Below are 20158 nucleotides of genomic sequence, written 5' to 3'. Positions count from 1 at the left end.
CAACGGTGAACTCCTATCGTATCCGGACTTCTCCAATAATGAGCTCCTCCATTCATCTACCGGACTACTCCAAACGCTCTCAAAGCTTCACTATCAGCCGATTTTCTACAGTGATCGACTATTCTCTGAATCTCTTCCAGATTTCTTCCAGCCACGATCGACTCTACTCTGAACTTCTATGGCAAGCGGACTTCATCCGAGCTCTTATAAGAACCGGACTTCGTCTGAACTTCTATAATGGATGGGCTCCACCAGCTGGATCTCTACTCCGAACTTCTTCCAGACTTCGTCAATGACCGAGCTTCTCCAACAGCGGGACTTCTACAATAAGAAGTCTCCATCCGAGCTTCCACGGCAACCGATCTTTGTTCGAGCTTCTATAATAAGCGGCCTCCTTTCAGACTCCTACAAGAGTCGGACTCCGTCCGAACTTCTACAACGGAATTGAATCCCGGACTCCTCCAACGTTCGACTTCCATAATGTCCTCAAGACTCCTCCAGCGGACGAACCTCCACAGTGCCATCCGAACTCTACTATCGGTCGACCCTCTGCCGATTCCTCATGAAACCGGACCTCTCCGGTGGACAATCTTCAGACGAGCTTCTACATCAGGTAAATTTCAGACGGACTTCTCTAGCAATCGGACTCCTACCGGACTTCTCCAACAGAAAGTTTCCATCCGAGTTTCTACAGCAGATGATTTCTGCCTGCAGCATCAGCGCGTAAGGCACCCACAACTGTGAACTCGTCAGCGACCTCGAAAACATCCGAGCTTCTCTTAGATTGCTGAGACAGAGAGCCGTTCCGCTCCACTAGACGTCCCAGTCGAGCTTCAGCCGTCCAGTCCGAACTCTCCGACAAGTCGCGACAACGGACATCACTCTACTCTCTGTAACAGATTTCACATGGCCCCACCACTCTCTGGCAAGTCGCGACAACGGACACCACTCCACTCTCCATAACAAACTCCATGTGGCCCTGAACGGCCCACTGACGCCACTACTCTACGTAACAAACCCGTGTGGCCCCGAACGGCCCACTACCAGGTAGTTACGGACGTCGCTGTCAATCAGTTACGCTCTTCCGTCTATAAAAGGGATTCCCAGATATGTTCTTCTCTAAGCTCTAAACTCTATCTCGAAACTCTGCTAAAATCCCATTCGAGTGCTCCATTTCTGTTGAGGCAGAGTACTAACTTGAGCATCGGAGGGTCTTGCCGGAACACCCCCAACTCCGGTTTAGACTTTCCTTGCAGGTCCCGATGGCGGCCCGCGATCCCCTCGACTCCAGCTTCTCCGACGTCGGTGGAATTCTGCACCAACAGAATTGGCGCAGAGGAAGGGTCTGTGTCTTCGCAGGACCCTTGTTCTTAAGGAGTGCTCAACGGACTGTCTCCGGTCATCTTCTTCGACATCTTCCTCTTCTCCTGGCAGATCCCCACCTGATGCCTCTCCAAAAGCATCCACCAGGCGATCTATGGCCTCCGTGGCCAGATCTCAGCGAGATCCACAAGCTCTGGCCTCGTCTTCAGTTTCTCAGGCTCTTCCTCCTCCGACAACGGCGATCGGTATGGAGCAGTTCGACCTACTGGTTCAGCAGGTCAGGGGCCTCATCGAAGCAGTGCAGGCGATGCAGCAGCCGCAAGCATCTGTGCGGCTGGAAAGAGCATCGTCGGAGTTCCAAAATCCGACGATCGGACGGCCTACTTGGGCCAGTCGCCTTGTGTTCCCCGAAAGAGGGAAGCAGAGGGCAGAAAGCCCTCCGTCTGATCACGATTCCACCTCCGGAGGGTCCCTACCTCCGTTCTGCCAGAAGATCCTCGAGACTCACAGTCGAGAGGATCTTCTGGATCAAAGGTTCCAGGAGATGAACCGGCGGATCAAAAAGCTCCGCCATGCTCCCCCTGCTTACGGTGAGGATATCTGTACTGACCCTCCTTTCTCTCAAATGATTATGTAGGAATCAATCCGGGCAAACTTCAAGCTCCCCCAATTTGAGAGCTATGACGGGACCTCGGATCCGATTGATCACCTGGAGGCCTTCCGGACAATGATGCTGCTCCATGGCACGCCAGACGCCATCCTGTGCCGAGCTTTTCCGTCTACCTTGAAGGGAGCAGCAAGAAACTGGTACTCGGCACTGAAGCCGGGTACTATCTTCTCCTTTGATCAGATGAGCCATCAGTTTGCTGCTTATTTCTTCAGCAGCCGGCGTCCCCGGAGAGGTTCGGAGTCCCTCATCAACATCAAGCAAAAGGAGGGAGAATCCATCCGAACTTACGTCAACCGTTTTAACGCCGCCGCATTGGAGATCCGAAACTTGGACCGGTCAGTTGCAATGGCCGCTCTGAAGAGCGATCTTCAAAAGAACGATCTTCTGTTTTCCCTGGAAAAGAAGTATCACAGGAACTTCGCTGATTTACTGGCTCGGGCCGAAGAGTATGCCCAAGCAGAGAAAGCCTTCAAGATGAAGGACGAGGAGGCCGCGAAGGAGCGGCAGGCGGGTGACTCCAGCAAGCTCGCAGCTGAAAAAGGGCCGAGTGAAGCTCGGCCACGTTCTCGAACTCCTCCCCAGGCTCGTAGGTAGAGGAGCCCGAACCGCAGAGTTCGGCGGAGCTCTCCCCCAAGAAGATTCCGCAGCTATGCCCCTCTCAATGCTCCAAAAGCCCAAGTGCTGATGGAGGTCAGGGAGCAGTTGCCAAGACCGGAAAGGATGCACACACACCCCGGGAAGCGCAATCCTAACAAGTTCTGCCTCTATCATCGTGACCATGGCCACGATATGGAGGAGTGTATTCAGCTCCGAGACGAGATCGAGGAGTTCATCAAACGAGATCGGCTCGACAGATTCATCCGACGCCGGCCTAAGGGTAGGGAAGATCGGCCGAGGGTCCTACCACAGCCAGAGCCGCCAAGGAGGGAAGAACAGTCTGAAGATCGGCCTCCAATCGGGATCATCAACACCATCTCTGGAGGACCCCGACGGGGAGCAGACCTTCCGTGACCATGGGATTCGGAAAATCTACGAATGTATTACCAATAACTTTGCCTTAAATAAAAGTTTCATATTTGCATATCTTTTCTTTTGGCATGAGCTTGTAACGACAGGGAGTAGCTCCTTCAGACAATCGAAATTAAGCGTGTCAGGAACAAGAGGAGGACCTCGTCCCGACACAAACGAAGGCTCGGTTATTTAGAGATCGGATGAGGGGAGAGGCCCTCGCAACAACCCTTATGCGCCCCCACAGCCATGTTAGGAACAAGAGGAGAACCTCGTCCTAACATGAGCAAAGTCGAAGGTCCGGTTATTTAGAGACCGGATGGGGGGAGAGGCCCTTGCAACGGCCTTTATGCACCCTCACAGCCATGTTAGGAACAGGAGGAGAACCTCGTCCTAACATGAGCAAAGTCGAAGGCCCGGTTATTTAGAGACCGGATGGGGAGAGAGGTTCTTGCAACGGCTCTTATGCACCCCCACAGTCATGTTAGGAACAGGAGGAGAACCTCGTCCTAACATGAGCAAAATCGAAGGTCCGGTTATTTAAAGATCGGATGGGGGGAGAGGCCCTTGCAACGGTCCTTACGCGCCCCCACAGCCATGTTAGGAACAGGAGGAGAACCTCGTCCTAACATGAGCAAGATCGAAGGTCCGGTTATTCAAAGATCGGATGGGAGGAGAGGTCCTTGTAACGGCCCTTATGTGCCCCCGCAGTCCTGTTAGAAACAGGAGGAAAATCTCATCCTAACATGAGCTGAAATTGATCGTGTCGGGAATAGGAGGAGAACCTCGTCCTGACACAAACGAAGATCTGGTCGTTTGAGACCGGATGAGGGGAAAAGCCCCTTAGCAGCTCCTCTACACCCCTACAATCCCGCTAGGAGCAAAGGAAAAACCCTTGTCCAAACATAAAGAAAGGGGGAGGAAAAAAAGAAAAAGCGACGAGCTACACCAGAGATAAGAAAAAAAAAACGAACTACATCCAAGACTCAAGGGACCTCGTCTCAACGAGGAAGAAAATCCTTGTCAAAAATCTTCAGTCTTCAAGGGGGGAGCCCAACATTGGCAGGAGAAAATAGACTTTCTCAAAGTAACGAGAAGTTCGGATCCCAAGCTCGAACATCGAGAGAGAGCGTCAAACTCGAATGGCCTCGAAAAGACCTTCGATCATGAACAAAAAGGACGAATCAACACGGCGATGATCAGGAATCTGCAAACAACGTCGACATCGAATAAGACAGAAGACAAAAGAAGCTCGGTAAACGACAACTTAATGCAAGAATGGACAAGGTAATGAAAATTTTTTTTTTCATTTCATTAGTAAAGTGCGCGTTACAAAGCCTTTGAAGGCCAAAAAAAAAACGACAAGAAAAGAAAAGAATACACGGAAGAACGAAAGGTAAAAGAGGCTTTAGGGAAGCTCAGCTTCTTCCGACTTCGAACTCTCGGTTCCAGCCATCATCAGGAATTGCCTTAAGTTCTCAACTTCTTCTTTCAGTTCCTTCTTTCTTAACAGCATCTCCCGATACATTTGGTGGAACCTCCGACTCTCGCCCTCCGACTCCCGAAGCCTCTTCCTCAGAACTTCGGACTCCGCCTCGGCATCCTTGACCGCCTGCTACTCATAGGCCAGTTGAATCTTCAGCCGCTGCAGTTCGGCCTTCTCCTGCCCAAGGGCCATGGACAGTTCTTCCATGGTCCCCCTCAAGGAGTGGAGCTTGTCGGAGTCTTATACCGAAACGGCCTGGACTCTCTCAAACACCTACCTCTGAAGGCGGGCAACCTCGTCGGTCGCCGTCTTGAGCCTCTTTCGGTAGTCGTCTACTTGCCCGCACCAGCTGGCTCGGTAGGCATTGTAGTTCGCCTCGGCGTCCTGCAGCTGCTTCTGGAGGTCGGAGAATTTCTTCGACCAGTCCCGGTCATGGTCGGTCTGAGTTGTGAGCCAGGACGAGCTCCCTTCCAACTGGTCGATCTTCTCCCGTGCAGCCGCTAGCTCGACCTCAAGGGAGCTGATCTTGGAAGCCTGAGTCCAAGATCGGTCGCTGGCGTATTTTCGGAGTTCCTCAAGCTCTTTCACGAAGTCATCCTTCCTCTGGGTGTAGTCCATGAAGCCCTTTTTGTGGAGGTCCCGAAAGCGAGTAGCCTCCGCAGTGGCTTCCGAATGGCTCTTCCTCAGCCGGTGAAGCCGTCATCCAACTTCTTTGATTTCTTCGTTAGATGACGAACTTCCCTTCTCAGATCCCGGATCGTCGACTTCAAAGGGATCTCCTGTGGCAGGAGAAGAGCTTCGATAGGGCACTATTATTGGGAGACAAGAGTGTCACAACACAAATCAGTGCAAAAAAATAAAAGAGAAGAAAAAGGATGTCGAATAAGAAAAAGGAGCTCTCTGTAAAGAAGAATCCGATTTCATTGATTAAATAGTTCTTAAGTACAAGAGAATGAAGAAAAGTAGCAACAAAGAAAAAAAATACAAAATTAGAAGTTTCGGACCTCTGGAGCAGAAGTGGAGGGGCTCGGTGCCCCTAGAGGGTCGGTCGCGGCGGCCGCAGCAGTCGAAGAAGTTCCGGCTGGAGGAAGATCGGCAGTGGCTTCAGAAGGTCTGGCTTCATCGTCGGACGCCTCATCCAGGAAGCCGAGGTCCAGCTCGGGAAACTTTCCGACCACCTTCTCCTGACAGAGCTCGAAGCCCTTGATGTAGGCGGCTTGGCCGAATTGGACCTTCAAATCCCTCATCTCGGAGGAGGTTTTGAACTCCTCCACTGTCCGGACCATTGCCTCCGAGACCAGGATCGGGATTTGCACCTTCAACTTGGAGACCTCGGCCTCGGCCTTCTTTCTTTCCTCCAAGGCGGCCCTCAGATCTGCCGAGGTTTGTCCCTTCTTCTGCAGCGCCTCTTGGAGACTCGCAACCTCGGCGATCTTCTCCTTGAGATGGACGGCCTCGGCCAAGCGACCTTCCTCCGTCTGAGCCGCTTCCTTCTTAGCGTTGTTCATCGCCTCAATGTTGGCGATGAGCTGGTGTCCAATCTGCAAGAGCAGCCAGGGAGTCAATATAAAAACTAAGGAATAAGCTAAGTAAAGAAGTGAGTAGAAGAAAGAAGTAAATTGATCTACCTCGAGAAAGGACCCCAGAGAGTCCCAGACCCGCTGCTCAGGATCGGCGTGGACGATTCTGTGGACGACCTCGGGCAGGACGCATCCGTCGACCAATCTCTTTATTAAATCCCTATTGTTGAAGGGATTCTCCCCCAGATCTTCTTCGGAGCCGTCGGCCCCCTCGATGGCAGCCCTGCTGCTGCGGCTCTTGTGGGCCAATGTCTTCTTTCTCCTCCTCTGTTTGGCCCCCAGTGCCTCCTCGGGCCGAGCCTCTGGAGCGGAACCTCGGCCGGGGGGCTTCTTAAAGAGGCTCGGGGGACTGCGAGCTCGATATCGGAGGGGGCGTCGACGGTAATGACTGCCTGGACAGGCACGGCCGAGCTAGTCTCCTCTACCCTTGCCCTCTTCGCCGCCCCCGAGGATGCAGCGCCTTTCTTTTTGTGGGTCTTGAGACCCTGGGCTAGCATTCGAGCTGCGTTGGCGTCCATATCTGCAATGAAAGAAGATCAGCACAGCTTAGAAAAAGAACAAGAAGAAAGGGGAAGCAACGAATGATAAAAAAAAAATAAAATAAAATACCGACAGGATTGAGAGGGCTTAGGCCGACGTTAAATAAGAGCTGCTCCTTTAGGGGGTCGGAGAGGAAAGGAGCTGGATAAGCCTCGAGTTTATTGGAGGCTTCAAGGTCGTCCTGTCCTAGGCTAGAAGTCCGGCGGACGGAATCCCTCAGGGAGCCCCAGGGGGGCAACCCCAGCTCCAAGGTCGGGCATCGGACGTAGAAGTACCTCTCCTTCCAGTTATGGATAGAAGAAGGGGCGCCTTTCAGCAATCCCTTTCTACCGAACTGGGGGAAGAAGTACCACCAGTCCTTTGCCGATGGATGATGCTTGAAGGTATAGAAATTCCTAAACAAAGAAAGGGTTGGCCGAATTTCGGCTAAACTATAGAGAGAAAGAAATCCTATCAGAAATCTAAAGGAGTTCGGCGCTACAGAAACTAAAGAAATATTTAAAAAGCGAAAAAGAGTAATGACAAAAGGTGGAAGCGGAAGTCGAAGTCCGGTACGGAAAGCTTCCTGATATAAGCAGAAGTGGCCAGGAGGAGGGACGCTAGCCCGGTCAGTTGGCCCGGAAAGCTCAAACTCGTACTCCGGAGGAACTCCGTATTGAATCCTGATCAGCGAGAGTTCGTCCAAAGTCAGAGTGCTAGGAATGGTGTCTGGTACAAAGACCGGATGAGGTTCATCTACAGGACTAAGATTTTGGGGGGCTGGAACGGACGAACTCCTAGAACTGCTAGAGGAGGAAGTGTTGGAGGACATTATGAATCAAGAGAAAATCCTAAAAAATTTCGAAAAAATTGAAAAAAATAAGAAACAAAACGCTCGCGGAGAAACCGAACGGGCGTAACGTGAAGGATAAAAAACGGAAGAAGAACAAAAAAGAGAGGGGTTCCAGAACTAACCTAAGCTGGTCCGAAAGATGTAGGAAGGCGGCAAGGGTGATGGGGATCGACCCGAAGAGTGCCTAAAACTGAGAGGGACACGTTGGAGGAAGACGAAGTTCTCGGGGAAGAAGGGCTCCAACAGAATTCTCAGGCAAGGTGAAACCCCTGAAGGAGGGGGGCGGGTTTAAATAGGCAACAGGGTCCGACGCAATAATGATTGCAGATGTCCTCTGGCCAATCTACAACCGCCGCGTGTCCCACTCACCATGGCAGGCGGCTGAAGGCGGCTGACAACTGACATAATCATTATTGCGCCGTATCTAGAGCAACGCTTCAGTGGGAATTTTGAAAAAATCTTTTCGGATCACCTCGATTTGAAAAGACTCCAGCACCAGCGTGCCAAACACCAAAATATCTGGAAACAACCGAGTACGAAAATCGAGGGAGGCAACTTCGGTTATGAAAACTTCTCTGTATTTCCTTCATTCGGAACCCGAACTCGGAAGTAGGGGGACTAGTGTTGAGTATAAAATACCCCCAGCCGAAGTTCGTAAAAGGCCGACCCTCCCAGGGCTCTTCTGTCTTCCGACCTTGTGCGGCGTCTTTCTGAACTCCCTCGACTGTTCGAGCTTTCATGATACCATCCGGACTTCTCCAGCGGTCGACCTTCCACAGTGTCCTCCAGATTCCCCCAACGGACGAACTCCTATCGTGCCATCCGAACTTCTCCAATAATGAGCTCCTCCATTCATCTACCGGACTGCTCCAAACACTCCGAGCTTCACTATCAGTCGATTTTCTACAGTGATTGACTATTCTCCGAATCTCTTCCAGACTTCTTCCAGCTACGATCGACTCTACTCCGAACTTCTATGGCAAGCGGACTTCATCCGAGCTCTTACAAGAGCCGGACTCCGTCCGAACTTCTACAATGGACGGGCTCCATCAGCCGGATCTCTACTCCGAACTTCTTTCAGACTTCGTCAATGATCGAGCTTCTCCAGCAGCGGGACTTCTACAATAAGAAGTCTCCATCCGAGCTTCCACGGCAACCGATCTTCGTCCGAGCTTCTACAATAAGCGGCCTCCTTTCAGACTCCTACAAGAGTCAGACTCCATCCGAACTTCTACAACGGAATTGAATCCCGGACTCCTCTAACGTTCGACCTTCCACAGTGTCCTCAAGACTCCTCCAGCGGACAAACCTTCACAGCGCCATCCGAACTCCACTGTCGATCGATCCTCTGTCGGATTCTTCATGAAATCGGACCTCTCCGGCGGACAATCTTCAGACGAGCTTCCACATCAGGCAAATTTCAGACGGACTTCTCTAGCAATCGGACTCCTACCGGACTTCTCCAACATAAAATTTTCGTCCGAGCTTCTACAGCAGATGACTTCCGCTTGCAGCATCAGCGCCTAAGGCACCCCACAACTGTGAACTCGTCAGCGATCTCGAAAACATCCGAGCTTCTCTTAGATTGCTGAGACAGAGCTGTTCTGCTCCACCAGACGTCCTAGCCGAGCTTCAGCCGTCCAGCCCGAACTCTCCAGCAAGTCGCGACAACGGACATCACTCCACTCTCTGTAACAGATTCCACGTGGCCCCACCACTCTCTGGTAAATCACGACAACGGACACCACTCCACTCTCCATAACAAACTCTACGTGGTCCTGAATGGCCCACTGACGCCACTACTCTCCGTAACAAACCCCGCGTGGTCCCAAACGGTCCACTACCAGACAGTTACGGACATCGCTGTCAATCAGTTACGCTCTCCCATCTATAAAAGGGACTCCCAGATACGTCCTTCTCTAAGCTCTAAACTCTATCTCAAAACTCTGCTAAAATCCCATTCGAGTGCTCCATTTCTGTTGAGGCAGAGTACTGACTTGAGCGTCGGAGGATCTTGCCGGAGCACCCCCAACTCCGGTTTAGACTTCCCTTGCAGGTCCCGGCGGCGGCCGCGATCCCCTCGACTCCAGCTTCTCCGGCGTCGGCGGAATTCTGCACCAACACATCCCAATTAGGTATTTTTGTTTTTAATACGAGTCTCGTAGCTACAGTGTGATGCACACATACAAAAGAAAAAAAAATGCTCAAAATCATGTTTTGCCAAACCCACTTGAACCGTCCAGTTTGGGGCATATCAACCAAACCCAATGCAGAACCAGGTTGGTTTTGCCTATCAATTCAGGAATTGGTGTGAAACGGCCAGAACCACTATGAATCAAGGTCAGTGCGGTTTGGGCCATCCGGTGACCAGAAAGAAAGAAGGCCACATGATGCCATTCTCCTCTCTTTTCTTCAAAACTTGAGAAGGGAAGTGGGTTTTGTGCGGAAAACACATATATTATATTGCAAGATTTGGTTCATAATAAAAATTTAAAATCCTTGGTCTAATTAGAAGGCATTGGAAAGGAGATGGTCCTGATCATAATCAATTTCCAAATCTATAGAGAATGACAAAGGCTAAGGCATGTAGATCTCATATAGATCATTATGAAAGAGGCTCTTCAATTCATCTAGAAGAGGGACTATTAAATATACACAACCATAATATTTAGTATTTGAATAACAATTAAGTTCACCATCAGTAACCTTTTTCATAACCTTTGCCATGCCTTTAAGTAAATTGTTTCACCATCATCTGAGCTTTGTGTTGCTTAATTGAACCATTAACAAATAAAAACACTTTCTCTGAATAGTGATTGGAGAAGCAAGCTCTCATACATTATTACGTCAAACAACAAAATGCATCTAAACCATAGCCTTTTGTCATTTAGGAATCTTAGAATCCTCCCATAATGTTTTAACTCTTGATGGGAATAATGGTTGTATAAACAAAATGAAAACTTTAGAAAACCCTAAGATTGTTTGGTTAGACCAGCTTCTCTCTAGTAGATGTTGATTCTAACTTGGGTAGCAACAATTAGAGAGAGACATAGAGAGGTGTAATCATAGCCTAGGAGGAAGACAATAGCTAGACCTTGGGTGTCATATTCACCTGTATGTCCGGATAATGTGGCCTACATAAATCTATGAAATGAAGACAAAAATGTAGAGCTAGAAGTAAGGGAAGGATGACAAAAGTCGAAAGCAGAACTTCAAGAAGAAGGTTACAATTGAAAGAAAGATGTAGATGACAAACTAAGGCATACAATGATATTCATTTGCTTACCAGGTTACAAATTTATGTTTAATTATTAAAATTTTATCCATTAAGCAATCATGCAATCTCTCGGGCCGATATAAAATAAAATAACAATAAGCCACCCTTAAAATCAAAATTAAAGGTCCGTATACCTTAAAATAACATTAAAAACTAAAAAAAATCAAAAATAAAGAAAAAGGGCAAAAAAGCCAATGAACCAGTACCGAACTAGTATGCATCGGTGTACCAATTTTCTGTGTTTTGGCTCGATACTGTACCATACCGGTACTAGACAGTATCATTCCCGGTATTGAGATTTTATGAACCTTGGTTTAGATAGTCTTATAATGCCTATGTGCCAAACTTTCATACTTCTATATTATTGAATTGAGTTTTTTGGGCTAAATGAACAAATGAACATGCTTTGTGGTTACTAACTCCTTGCTGACTCATTTGCAGAATGTTTATATCCAAGTTTTCTTAACTGTGACTAAATGTTTTCCTAAGAAATATGTTTTTGTAGTTTTCTGCACTCTAAAATTCAGCAGGACCTACATGATCTAGACAACTGTTAAAGTTTTGCATTTGCAACCTATCATGATACATTTTTTACCTTTCAATAGCACATCCATCCAATATCTATGCTATAATGGTGTGGATCTAGGGCCTGTTTGGTTTGTTGTAGGTGGGATAAGTGGGACTTCACTTGGCCAAAGTGACTTGCTACCAGTTAAAGTCACATCAAGCACTCTCAAGTTCAATTTCTGTCAATGCGGGCACTTCAGGTCATCTTAGGACAACCAAATGCTCAAAGTTACTTCTTGCTCATTCCAAGAGACTTTGGGTGCCCACTTACGAACAATCAAATATGCTCCAATTCCTTCCTCTTGTGTTCAGCATGCACCTTTAATTTTCATTTTTGGCATTTTAAGACTTGTTGGTATAGTTAAGGACCACAAGCAAGGAGAGAAAAGTCCAAGCTTTCTTTATTAGTCAGTGACTTCCATGGATTGTGTTTTATCTATTGAAGGATCCATATTAAGAAAATAGTTGATATTGGGTATAGGATGAGTAACTATATGTTTATAACCCATCGCAGCAATCTAGCTGGGGAGTGAGCAAGCACCACATGGACAAGGTTAGATAAAGGTGGTTGAAAGTCATGTAACCCTCGCTAGGGTTCGGCCATGATAAATTCCACTTGAGGTATAGGTTGAAGAGGCAAAATTTGGTCATGATGCTGATGAACAGGCTAAAAAATCAGGACTTACCTATGATCAAACACAATATAAGGCATATGAAGTCAGATGGCTAATAGAAGCAATAGACCAAAGCAACTGAATCGGTCTCAAAGATATTCGCAAGTACAAAAGACCATATTATGGGACAAATAAAGAGAGATGGTTAGCACAAGCATGTCTAACAAGCTAAAGCCGATAAGATAAGATTATTAATCTGATAGTACAGAGCAATTGTGCCGATGAATGTGAAGTAGTGGCAGAACAACTGGCATCAGTTATCACTGCTGCCAAGAGTGAAGGCTATATATAAGTAGCAACCATCAGAATGGGTATTTATTATTGTTGTAGTATAAAAAGGTGGAATTGCTCTCTGTAAGGGATTCTTTGATATCCAAATTAGTGAATTCTATCTTATTTTAGCTTCACTTTACCCTACACTCTTCTTTCAAGTACCTCAGGAGCAGCATTAAGTTAGACTTCTCTTACAATAGCCTAAGCTACACTCCTATCCCTATCCAAATCCATCTTCTTGAATGGTAGTATGATGTTGGCGAAAGTCCTTGAAGGTCAAGGCATTTGGATTCACACTACTCTCACATCTTCTGTCTAATCACCATCTTTTTTTGGGTGCTCTAATGTTGATGGCATACCTATGCACTTATCTAACAAGCTTTTGGCATGCTTTTCCCCGGTGGCGAGGAATACTACACCTAACTCATAACCAATTCTACAATCATATCAATGTGAATAACAAAAAGGAATGAATTGCATAAATAATAATGTTCTATATTATATCTCTGAAGTAGAAAAATATCCAAATAGGATTGCTGATGATTGAAGTGGCTTATGAGTAGCTCAGAATCAGCTGAATTGGAGCTTATTTGAGTTTGGCTCAATTAAAAAACAAGCTGAGCTGAAACTTGTTCCATAGCTCAGGATGAGTTGTGCCTAAACACTTTTGAGTGCAAAAGTAGGGAAAAGATCATCTCAGAACTTAGTGAAGTTGAGCTTCAGACCTTTAGCAAAGTATATTAAGCTTGCTAAGGTTGGAGAGCTCCTTAAATACCAAGCCAAGCCAGGGTTGTCGGACACTTGGTTTGGCTTAGTGCATTTGCCCCCTGACATCCAAATGAATCAGGTTAAAAGAACACTAACAACAAGTGGATGGTGATAGATACACCTATGTGATAAGATAAGTGAATATTTCCAATTTGATTTTGGGTACCACTGAAACAGGTGATCCTTTATTATATAGATGTTATGACCCTAGGCCCAGAAAGGCTAGCTGGAAGTTGTTATTTAGGTTCCTTGGCTCTGTATAAGTACCTTAGATTAACTTGGTGTATAGCCGATATGGGATTAAAAGCATACCCTGTCTGTAGTGTCCACTAATCTACATGGACCATGTGCTCGGTTTGTTTTGATATTATTTGTAACGACCCCAGACCTTACCCAAAAAAGCTAGCTTAAGGGTGTTATTTAGGTTTCTGGGCCCTGTATAAGTACCTAAAATTTAACCAATGCATAGCTGACGTGAGTCTAAAAACATGCTAGCACTGCTCCTCATGGTAGAAGATACATACCTTCATGTTAAACCACTCTCAACCACATTTTAGCTCCAAGTCTTGAAAAGTTTGATGCAATGGACAGAGTATTACATAATGGTCCAGTGCTTTAGTAAGAATACCATCACAAAAAATGATGGTCGGATATATAAAATGATAAACTAATGATCATGATCAAGCGTGAGACATATTGTTCTTTCCAGATAGGGGAAAAAAGACTATCAACCATCGTATATACTAAAGCTAATCCATATTTTATAGAAATGGTGTTACAAACTTAGGAGCTAAGCTTTATTACATATGATTTTGTTCCTTATTGATTCTTGCTCATATACATCCATTTTGAAATGCCCCTTTGTGGCTTAAAATGATTATTCTGTAGGAAACAAGGAAGAAAAGCCTTGACACATCCTTCTTGAGGTCAATGTCTCAGGCCTACAATTTTACAAGTAATGAATACACCTTGAATTCATTATTTTGTGTAAGGAAGAGACGTGCCTGATCTCTGTGCTTTCAACTCTAGAATTTTAAAAACAATAACACCAAGCTTTAGGCTTTTAGCCCTTAACTCTCTAGCCCTTGATGGTGGCAAGCAGTGGTATCAAGCAGCCAGAAAGGCTTACGCACAGGATTAACCACATTGCCTATAATAATTTAATTCAGATACCCGGGATTTGCAACTTAAATTGCTTAGGCTGATGGCACTTTTCTAGGCTGAATTGCCTTGCCTGTGCTTTAAGCCTTTTAAAACATGTACCTACTTCCTCATGTGATCAGTCATGCTTGTCACGGTTCTATCTTGTCAAAATCTTAGCTTCAGTTGTGATACATAATACTTGTTGGTATTTGAATTATTTCCACCTATACTTCAACATAGCCACTGCATCTATCTTATAAAACTAAATCCTAAGCACCAGGTGACTGATAGTATTCTTGTTTGCTTTGTAATTCTAGTTTCCTATTATGTGCAAGCTGTTCATAAGAGCTCCTCTTTCTATACCTTTTTTTTCTGGACCCTCACTTCAGCCCTACGGTCAAAAGCTTATGATATCATTGATTAAAACTATCCTGGATAGGTAAAAGATGCATGACAAAGATATGTATATGTGCTTGAAGTTCTATTTGTTGTACAGTTGAATGAATAGGAGGCAAAGGGCCCAGAGGTCTTGTCTCTGATATGCTAGCATCTTGAGAAGAGTCAGGGACTAAGATGATTGCAAAACATTGGTACTAGTAATTGTGCAATGTAGAAGGTTGTATACCTTGTACCGAAGGCATGATGAATACTTAAAAGTTCATGACTCAGCTGAAATTAGGTGAATGCCAGCATGTTTCCTTAGCATGGTGCAATATCTGACCATGATTGTGTTTCAGTTTGCCATTATATATTTTGGCTTATTATGTTCCTAATTGTAGAATGTACTCCTTTGTTGAAATTCAAAATGACTAAACAAAGACAATCTGTCAGTGACCTGAACATGTTGCACCATTCCTATTTTTTAGAGTATCAAATAACTTTATATAAAATGGGCTTCTAAGGGTTAAAAGAAAGAATAAGCGTTCATTCTGTCAGCAGGTCAATGATAAGGACAAGAATCTGAAGCAGTGTTTTATCAATTCTTGCAACATCTTATAGTGTTGTCATAAAATGGAGTTTGATGTAGCAGGGCAGGAAAAGACATTGGTTTGTGCCCAAATTTGATGGTATCAGGTCCATTCTTTTAATAAGATTCTTTCAACTATGTATTTACTGATTTATTTTTTTTTTATGATGGAATAGTGCAGAATCCATAAGCATATCAATAGACAAATGAATTTCAAAGACATAGCAGCAGCATTCAAAACCACATCAGTTGGTAACCTGTGCATTATTGCAGTTTCACTGATGAATTTAGGGAAATAGTAGTCTTCAGAATTGCCTTCTTTACAGAGCACTTCCCTAAAATCCTATACTTGCATGCAATCAGAAAAATAGTTGGCTATGGTTTAAAACTGTAAGTTCTCATGCCTTTCGTTGACTAAATATATGTTCCTGGTCTTTTTCTCTGGGGAATATGTGTAATGTGTTAGCATATGTCTGGGAGACCAAAGAATTTGTGATACTGGGAGAGTACCATGATCAGAAGCGTACACCTTTATTGTTGTACATTTTCTTCTGTTTCTTTTCTTGGTCTAGAATTGATCTTGATCTCATTATTGAAGGTCACATATAGTGTGTGTGTGTGTGCATGCGTGTGCATGTGTGTGTTTGTGTTTGTGTGTGTGATTGATGTAATGTGATGTTAGTTCAAAATGAAGCAATATTGTGCCAACGGTAAAGAAATATTTGTTCTTGAAGAGACAGATTTTCATAGTTATTATACTAGTACTATATTAATTATTTTCATGAACAATCATTAATTAACCCAGTAATCTAGTTTTGAGTTATTTGCATGATAGCTTGGCTCCTATTTAAAATGTTCTCCTTTTCTATAAAGAAAGTAGCATACTTCTAAAACTTTAGATTTTTTTGTGATTCTGACACCATCTTGCTGAATGCTGGTCTTGAATTTTTTTTTTTTTGTGTGTGTGTGTGTGTGTCCAACTATTCCAACAAATTTGTTCAGTGTAGACTCGTTTATGACCACTTTATAATTACGGAAGATATAAAAGCTGATAACTTGTTTCATGTTGGTAGCCCTTGTCTGTATTCATCATACTTCATGAGAGAGGGCAAGGAAGCTCTTCTTAATATTCTTTTGCCAAGTAGAACCTCTCTCAGAACACATTGTCAAAGAGTAGCTTCTCTGATATGTCCAAAAGCAGATAACTCCTTGGACTTGCATGCTTGATATTCTGCCAATGTTGATGCATGCTTATTGATTTTTTGTTTTATTGTCAAGAAATTTAATGTACTTATTCCATGAATTTGTGTTCCCACAGATTTCACTTGTTGGCAGAGTTTGATGAGGTAAAACGAAGCTGTAGGAAACGCCTTGATGGACACAACAGACGCCGAAGGAAGCCTCAGCCAGAATCTATAAATTCTGGGAGCATGTTCTCAAATCACCATGGTAAGGAATCAAGCCATCTTCTCTTTTCATGATTAGGCATCCCTCTTTTGATGGAGAATCAGATGTCATCTGGATCTCCCTTCTACCTGAGTTGCCAATGTTGAATGCTTAAGCTACCAACCTGTGTAGAACTTATCTAAATAAAGAATGAACATAGGAAGGGATTATGGAACTCTGGATTTAATCACAAAGAATCCTTACCTTCATTTCCCCCCATTTACTCCGATTTACTAAATTGCAGAAAGTTATTGACTTGCATCAACACCAAGCTGATGCTGAAACTTGTTGGATCCATCTAAATTAAGAATCCATTTTTAGCAGAAAGAATCATAGAATCCCATGCCTACGAATTCAAGAATCTGTTACCATATTCTTGTATAGCCTCCAGGTTCTTGCCTATGCTATAACGTGTCTTCGAACACAAAACATACCAAACATCAGGAATCTAATTCTGCATGTAGATTCATATTTTGGTAGATATTCCTTTTTCTTGTGGCAGTGAATTGTCTATGTTACATTTTCGAACTGATCCTTGTTTATGTGTTATATTTTATAGATTTCATGCGATTCTTCTTGTACTTTCTGTGCATCAACAATTATATTCCATTTAAAATATAAACTTTCAAATTATCTTTATATTGTTGAATATTTACAAGACTGCAAACATGCTCACAAATCAAAATGTACCTTGTGAAGTTCAGGAGTGCTGAATTTTGCATTTGGTGCCACCAGTGCGTAAATATGCAAATCATATAGCTTCAACATGCTATATACAAAAAAAAAGAACACATGATAAGTAACCACACTAGATCATAAACAAACTTTACGGGTTCTTACATTTCTAAAACATTCCATTTTGTCCATAAATCCTTTCCACTGCCTAATTTCCCAATGATATTGTGGAATACATATCAGTTTCTTTAAGCCTGAACTCTTGTTTGCAGGGACCGGTCTCTCAACATATCCACAAATATTCCCGACTGCTACATCAGAGACCAACTGGACTGGAATTGCTAAATCTCAGGAAGATGCACTATATGCGCATCACCCACCGCTGCATGTCATGGATAGGCAGCACCACGTCGGCTCCTTTTCCCTCAGCTTCAGAGAAGGGAGGCAGTTCCCCTTCATGCAGGACAGTGATGCTGCCTTCAGCAGTAGAGCAACACTGAAGCCCTCTGTTTGTCATCCACTCAGAACCAATTCTTTGGCTGAAAGTTGTGGCGGCAAATTCTTCTCTGATGGATTAACCCAAGTTCTTGACTCTGATTGTGCTCTCTCTCTTCTGTCATCACCACCTCAAACTTCAGGCATCAATGTGGGCCAAATTGTTTCAGCTGATAGGATACCAATGGGTCAGCCTTTGGCTTCAACTGTTCAGTACAGTGGCCTTGGACGGTACTCTGGTTCACAGGCTTCAAGCAGCGTTTCACCAGCGGGGTTCTCTTGTTCAGGGATCGATGACGAGCATGTAGGTAATGTTTTGGTTTCAGATGCTGCTGATGCTGATCTTCACTGCCATAGTATATTTCATGTTGGAGGAGAAGGACCTTCAACCTCTCAAGCTCTTCCCTTTTCTTGGCAGTAGAAAAACCTATTGTACTTGGTCATCCTGTTATGACTCCTTTCCTACCTCTGTTGCTGAGTTTTTTGGATTCAGAATGATCTTTGTACTATGCAGTTAGGTGTATGAATAACATTTCTGTTACTATGTGACATCTGATGTAGGATCTGGATGATTTGTGTATCTTGTGATAATTGTCCTTGTGATGCTTATTGTCATGGAAGCTTTTCTTGGATGCTTCCATTGGGTTGTTAGATTTGGTATCATAATATAATCCTCTTACCTTTGTTAAGAAACTCTCCCATGCATATACGTGGATTATACAAACACTTTATGCAATTTTCAGTCCTTACCCTGTTCTGATGCAAAGTGTGTTTGGAATGGATTTTGTGAGTTGCCATTAGGTCATCAACTTGAATGATTATTACTGCAAATTGGATATCTAATGCAGCTTTGCAATTATCGGCAAGAACATCATGTGTTTTTCAGGTAATCTTTTAGAGAGATCAATTGATGCTATTAACCTTTTGTAAGGGGCTTCATGTAGTACATCATAATTATTGTCTCAAAAAAGCCATTGTCTGGATAATATGATGATGCCACTTGAGCTCAATATCATACTGCGAGCATCTGAGGTTTCTGAGTTCCGGCACTCCAATGAACCAGCAAAATTTTGTACAACCTCAGACTCTTAAATCATCAGGCCATCCTCTTGTAGCTCCAAAATATCTTTTCTTTTTTCTCTTTTCTTTTGTCTGTGTGCGCGTGCGTGCGTGCGTGTGGCTGAGAGAGATTGCAGGCTGATGACCTTAAGTCATCCTTAGGCAAAATTATAAGCAGGCATTGTCAACTTTGGTTCTTGCAGCCTTCTCCATGGTTTGGTGGACTTTCTGCTAATTGCTGCCACCATTATTGACATTTGCAAACTCTAAACTGCTTGACAAGAAAATTTCACACTGATGCACTTGTATATAATGTGCGGGACTCCACAGCCGGGAAGGCTCGGTATGAACGGACCTCTAGTAGAGTAGATAAAATGTATGCTGCTCGTTTTAGAATGATAGACCTTAGTATGGAAGCTGGCTCTATGTAATGTGACCCAAGCTTAAAACGTTACGGCCCCCTTCTTCCCCCGTTCTAACACTCATGCTGGTGTACGCCGCCGGCATACCTCTGAGAATAAAACTAACAATAATTTACCACTTTGAATTATTATTCGTGGAATAATACACCACATAACACTGATATCTAATGTCTTCCATTAGAAATGAACCACCGATCTTACCCAAAAACAAATATGGAGCTTAAAAACAAAGCACCAAACGGCTTGAAAGGGATTGATACTGAGACTAGCAGTCGCATGAATTTACCAAGTTGAAAGGATAAGCTGCCCATTGTCACGCCTCAAATCCGGGACATAACAGGCCATGCTACCGAGGGATGGAGCCCACGATAACACGAAGCCAATCCATCATAATCATCTAAAATCCGTCAAATAAAAAGATTCAATTCTATTATTCATCAAATAATCGAACCAATATTGGTTCAGAGCATCTAAATCCAAAAGCAAGTACTAACTCGAATCTCAACATTCATAAATAACTACAAATCCATGATTATAAAATAAATTAAACTTCTGCTGTCAAATTTTTCAGCTTGCTATGCCGATCTTCAAGCTTGGATTCCTTTTGCCGATCCTAACCTTATTTCTCTGTTCAAACAAAAAAAAAACAAAAAAGAATATGAGCTACACTAGCCCAGTAAGTAGAATTTGCGCTTCCTTATCGGATCAACCATAAGTTTTTTTCATGATATGCAATATTTAGAAAATAGCAGGTAATATAAAATAAAGCATTTCATAGAACATATAACAAAACAGGTTATAAATTCATCATGCATGTATAAATCATGTATATTTCACAATCATGAATCGTAAATCATTTTCATCATGTATTCATGTCATGTTTCAAAATATTGCTCACAGATATTCGTGCTAAGATCACTATTATACCCGTGACAGGACCATGTTTCTTAATC

The 20158-nt window shown here is 44.1% G+C and overlaps 1 protein-coding gene across 2 annotated transcripts in view; it reads left to right on the top strand.

Moving 5' to 3' along the window:
* Positions 1-18304, top strand: part of LOC105038812 (squamosa promoter-binding-like protein 16) — a 67649-nt gene extending 49345 nt beyond the window's left edge. For both annotated transcript variants that reach the window (XM_073261114.1, XM_010914718.4), the window contains 2 exons: positions 16427-16557; positions 17502-18304. In XM_073261114.1, coding sequence (XP_073117215.1) covers positions 16427-16557; positions 17502-18145 — 775 coding nt within the window. In that variant the 3' untranslated portion in view covers positions 18146-18304. The remainder of the gene's footprint in view (positions 1-16426; positions 16558-17501) is intronic.
* Positions 18305-20158: the final 1854 nt, after the last annotated feature.

Source organism: Elaeis guineensis, chromosome 1 (genome assembly GCF_000442705.2).
Source record: "Elaeis guineensis isolate ETL-2024a chromosome 1, EG11, whole genome shotgun sequence".
Classification (NCBI taxonomy): Eukaryota; Viridiplantae; Streptophyta; class Magnoliopsida; order Arecales; family Arecaceae; genus Elaeis; species Elaeis guineensis.
The sequence above is the reverse complement of the archived record's forward strand: the minus strand, read 5'-3'. Positions and strand labels throughout refer to the sequence as shown.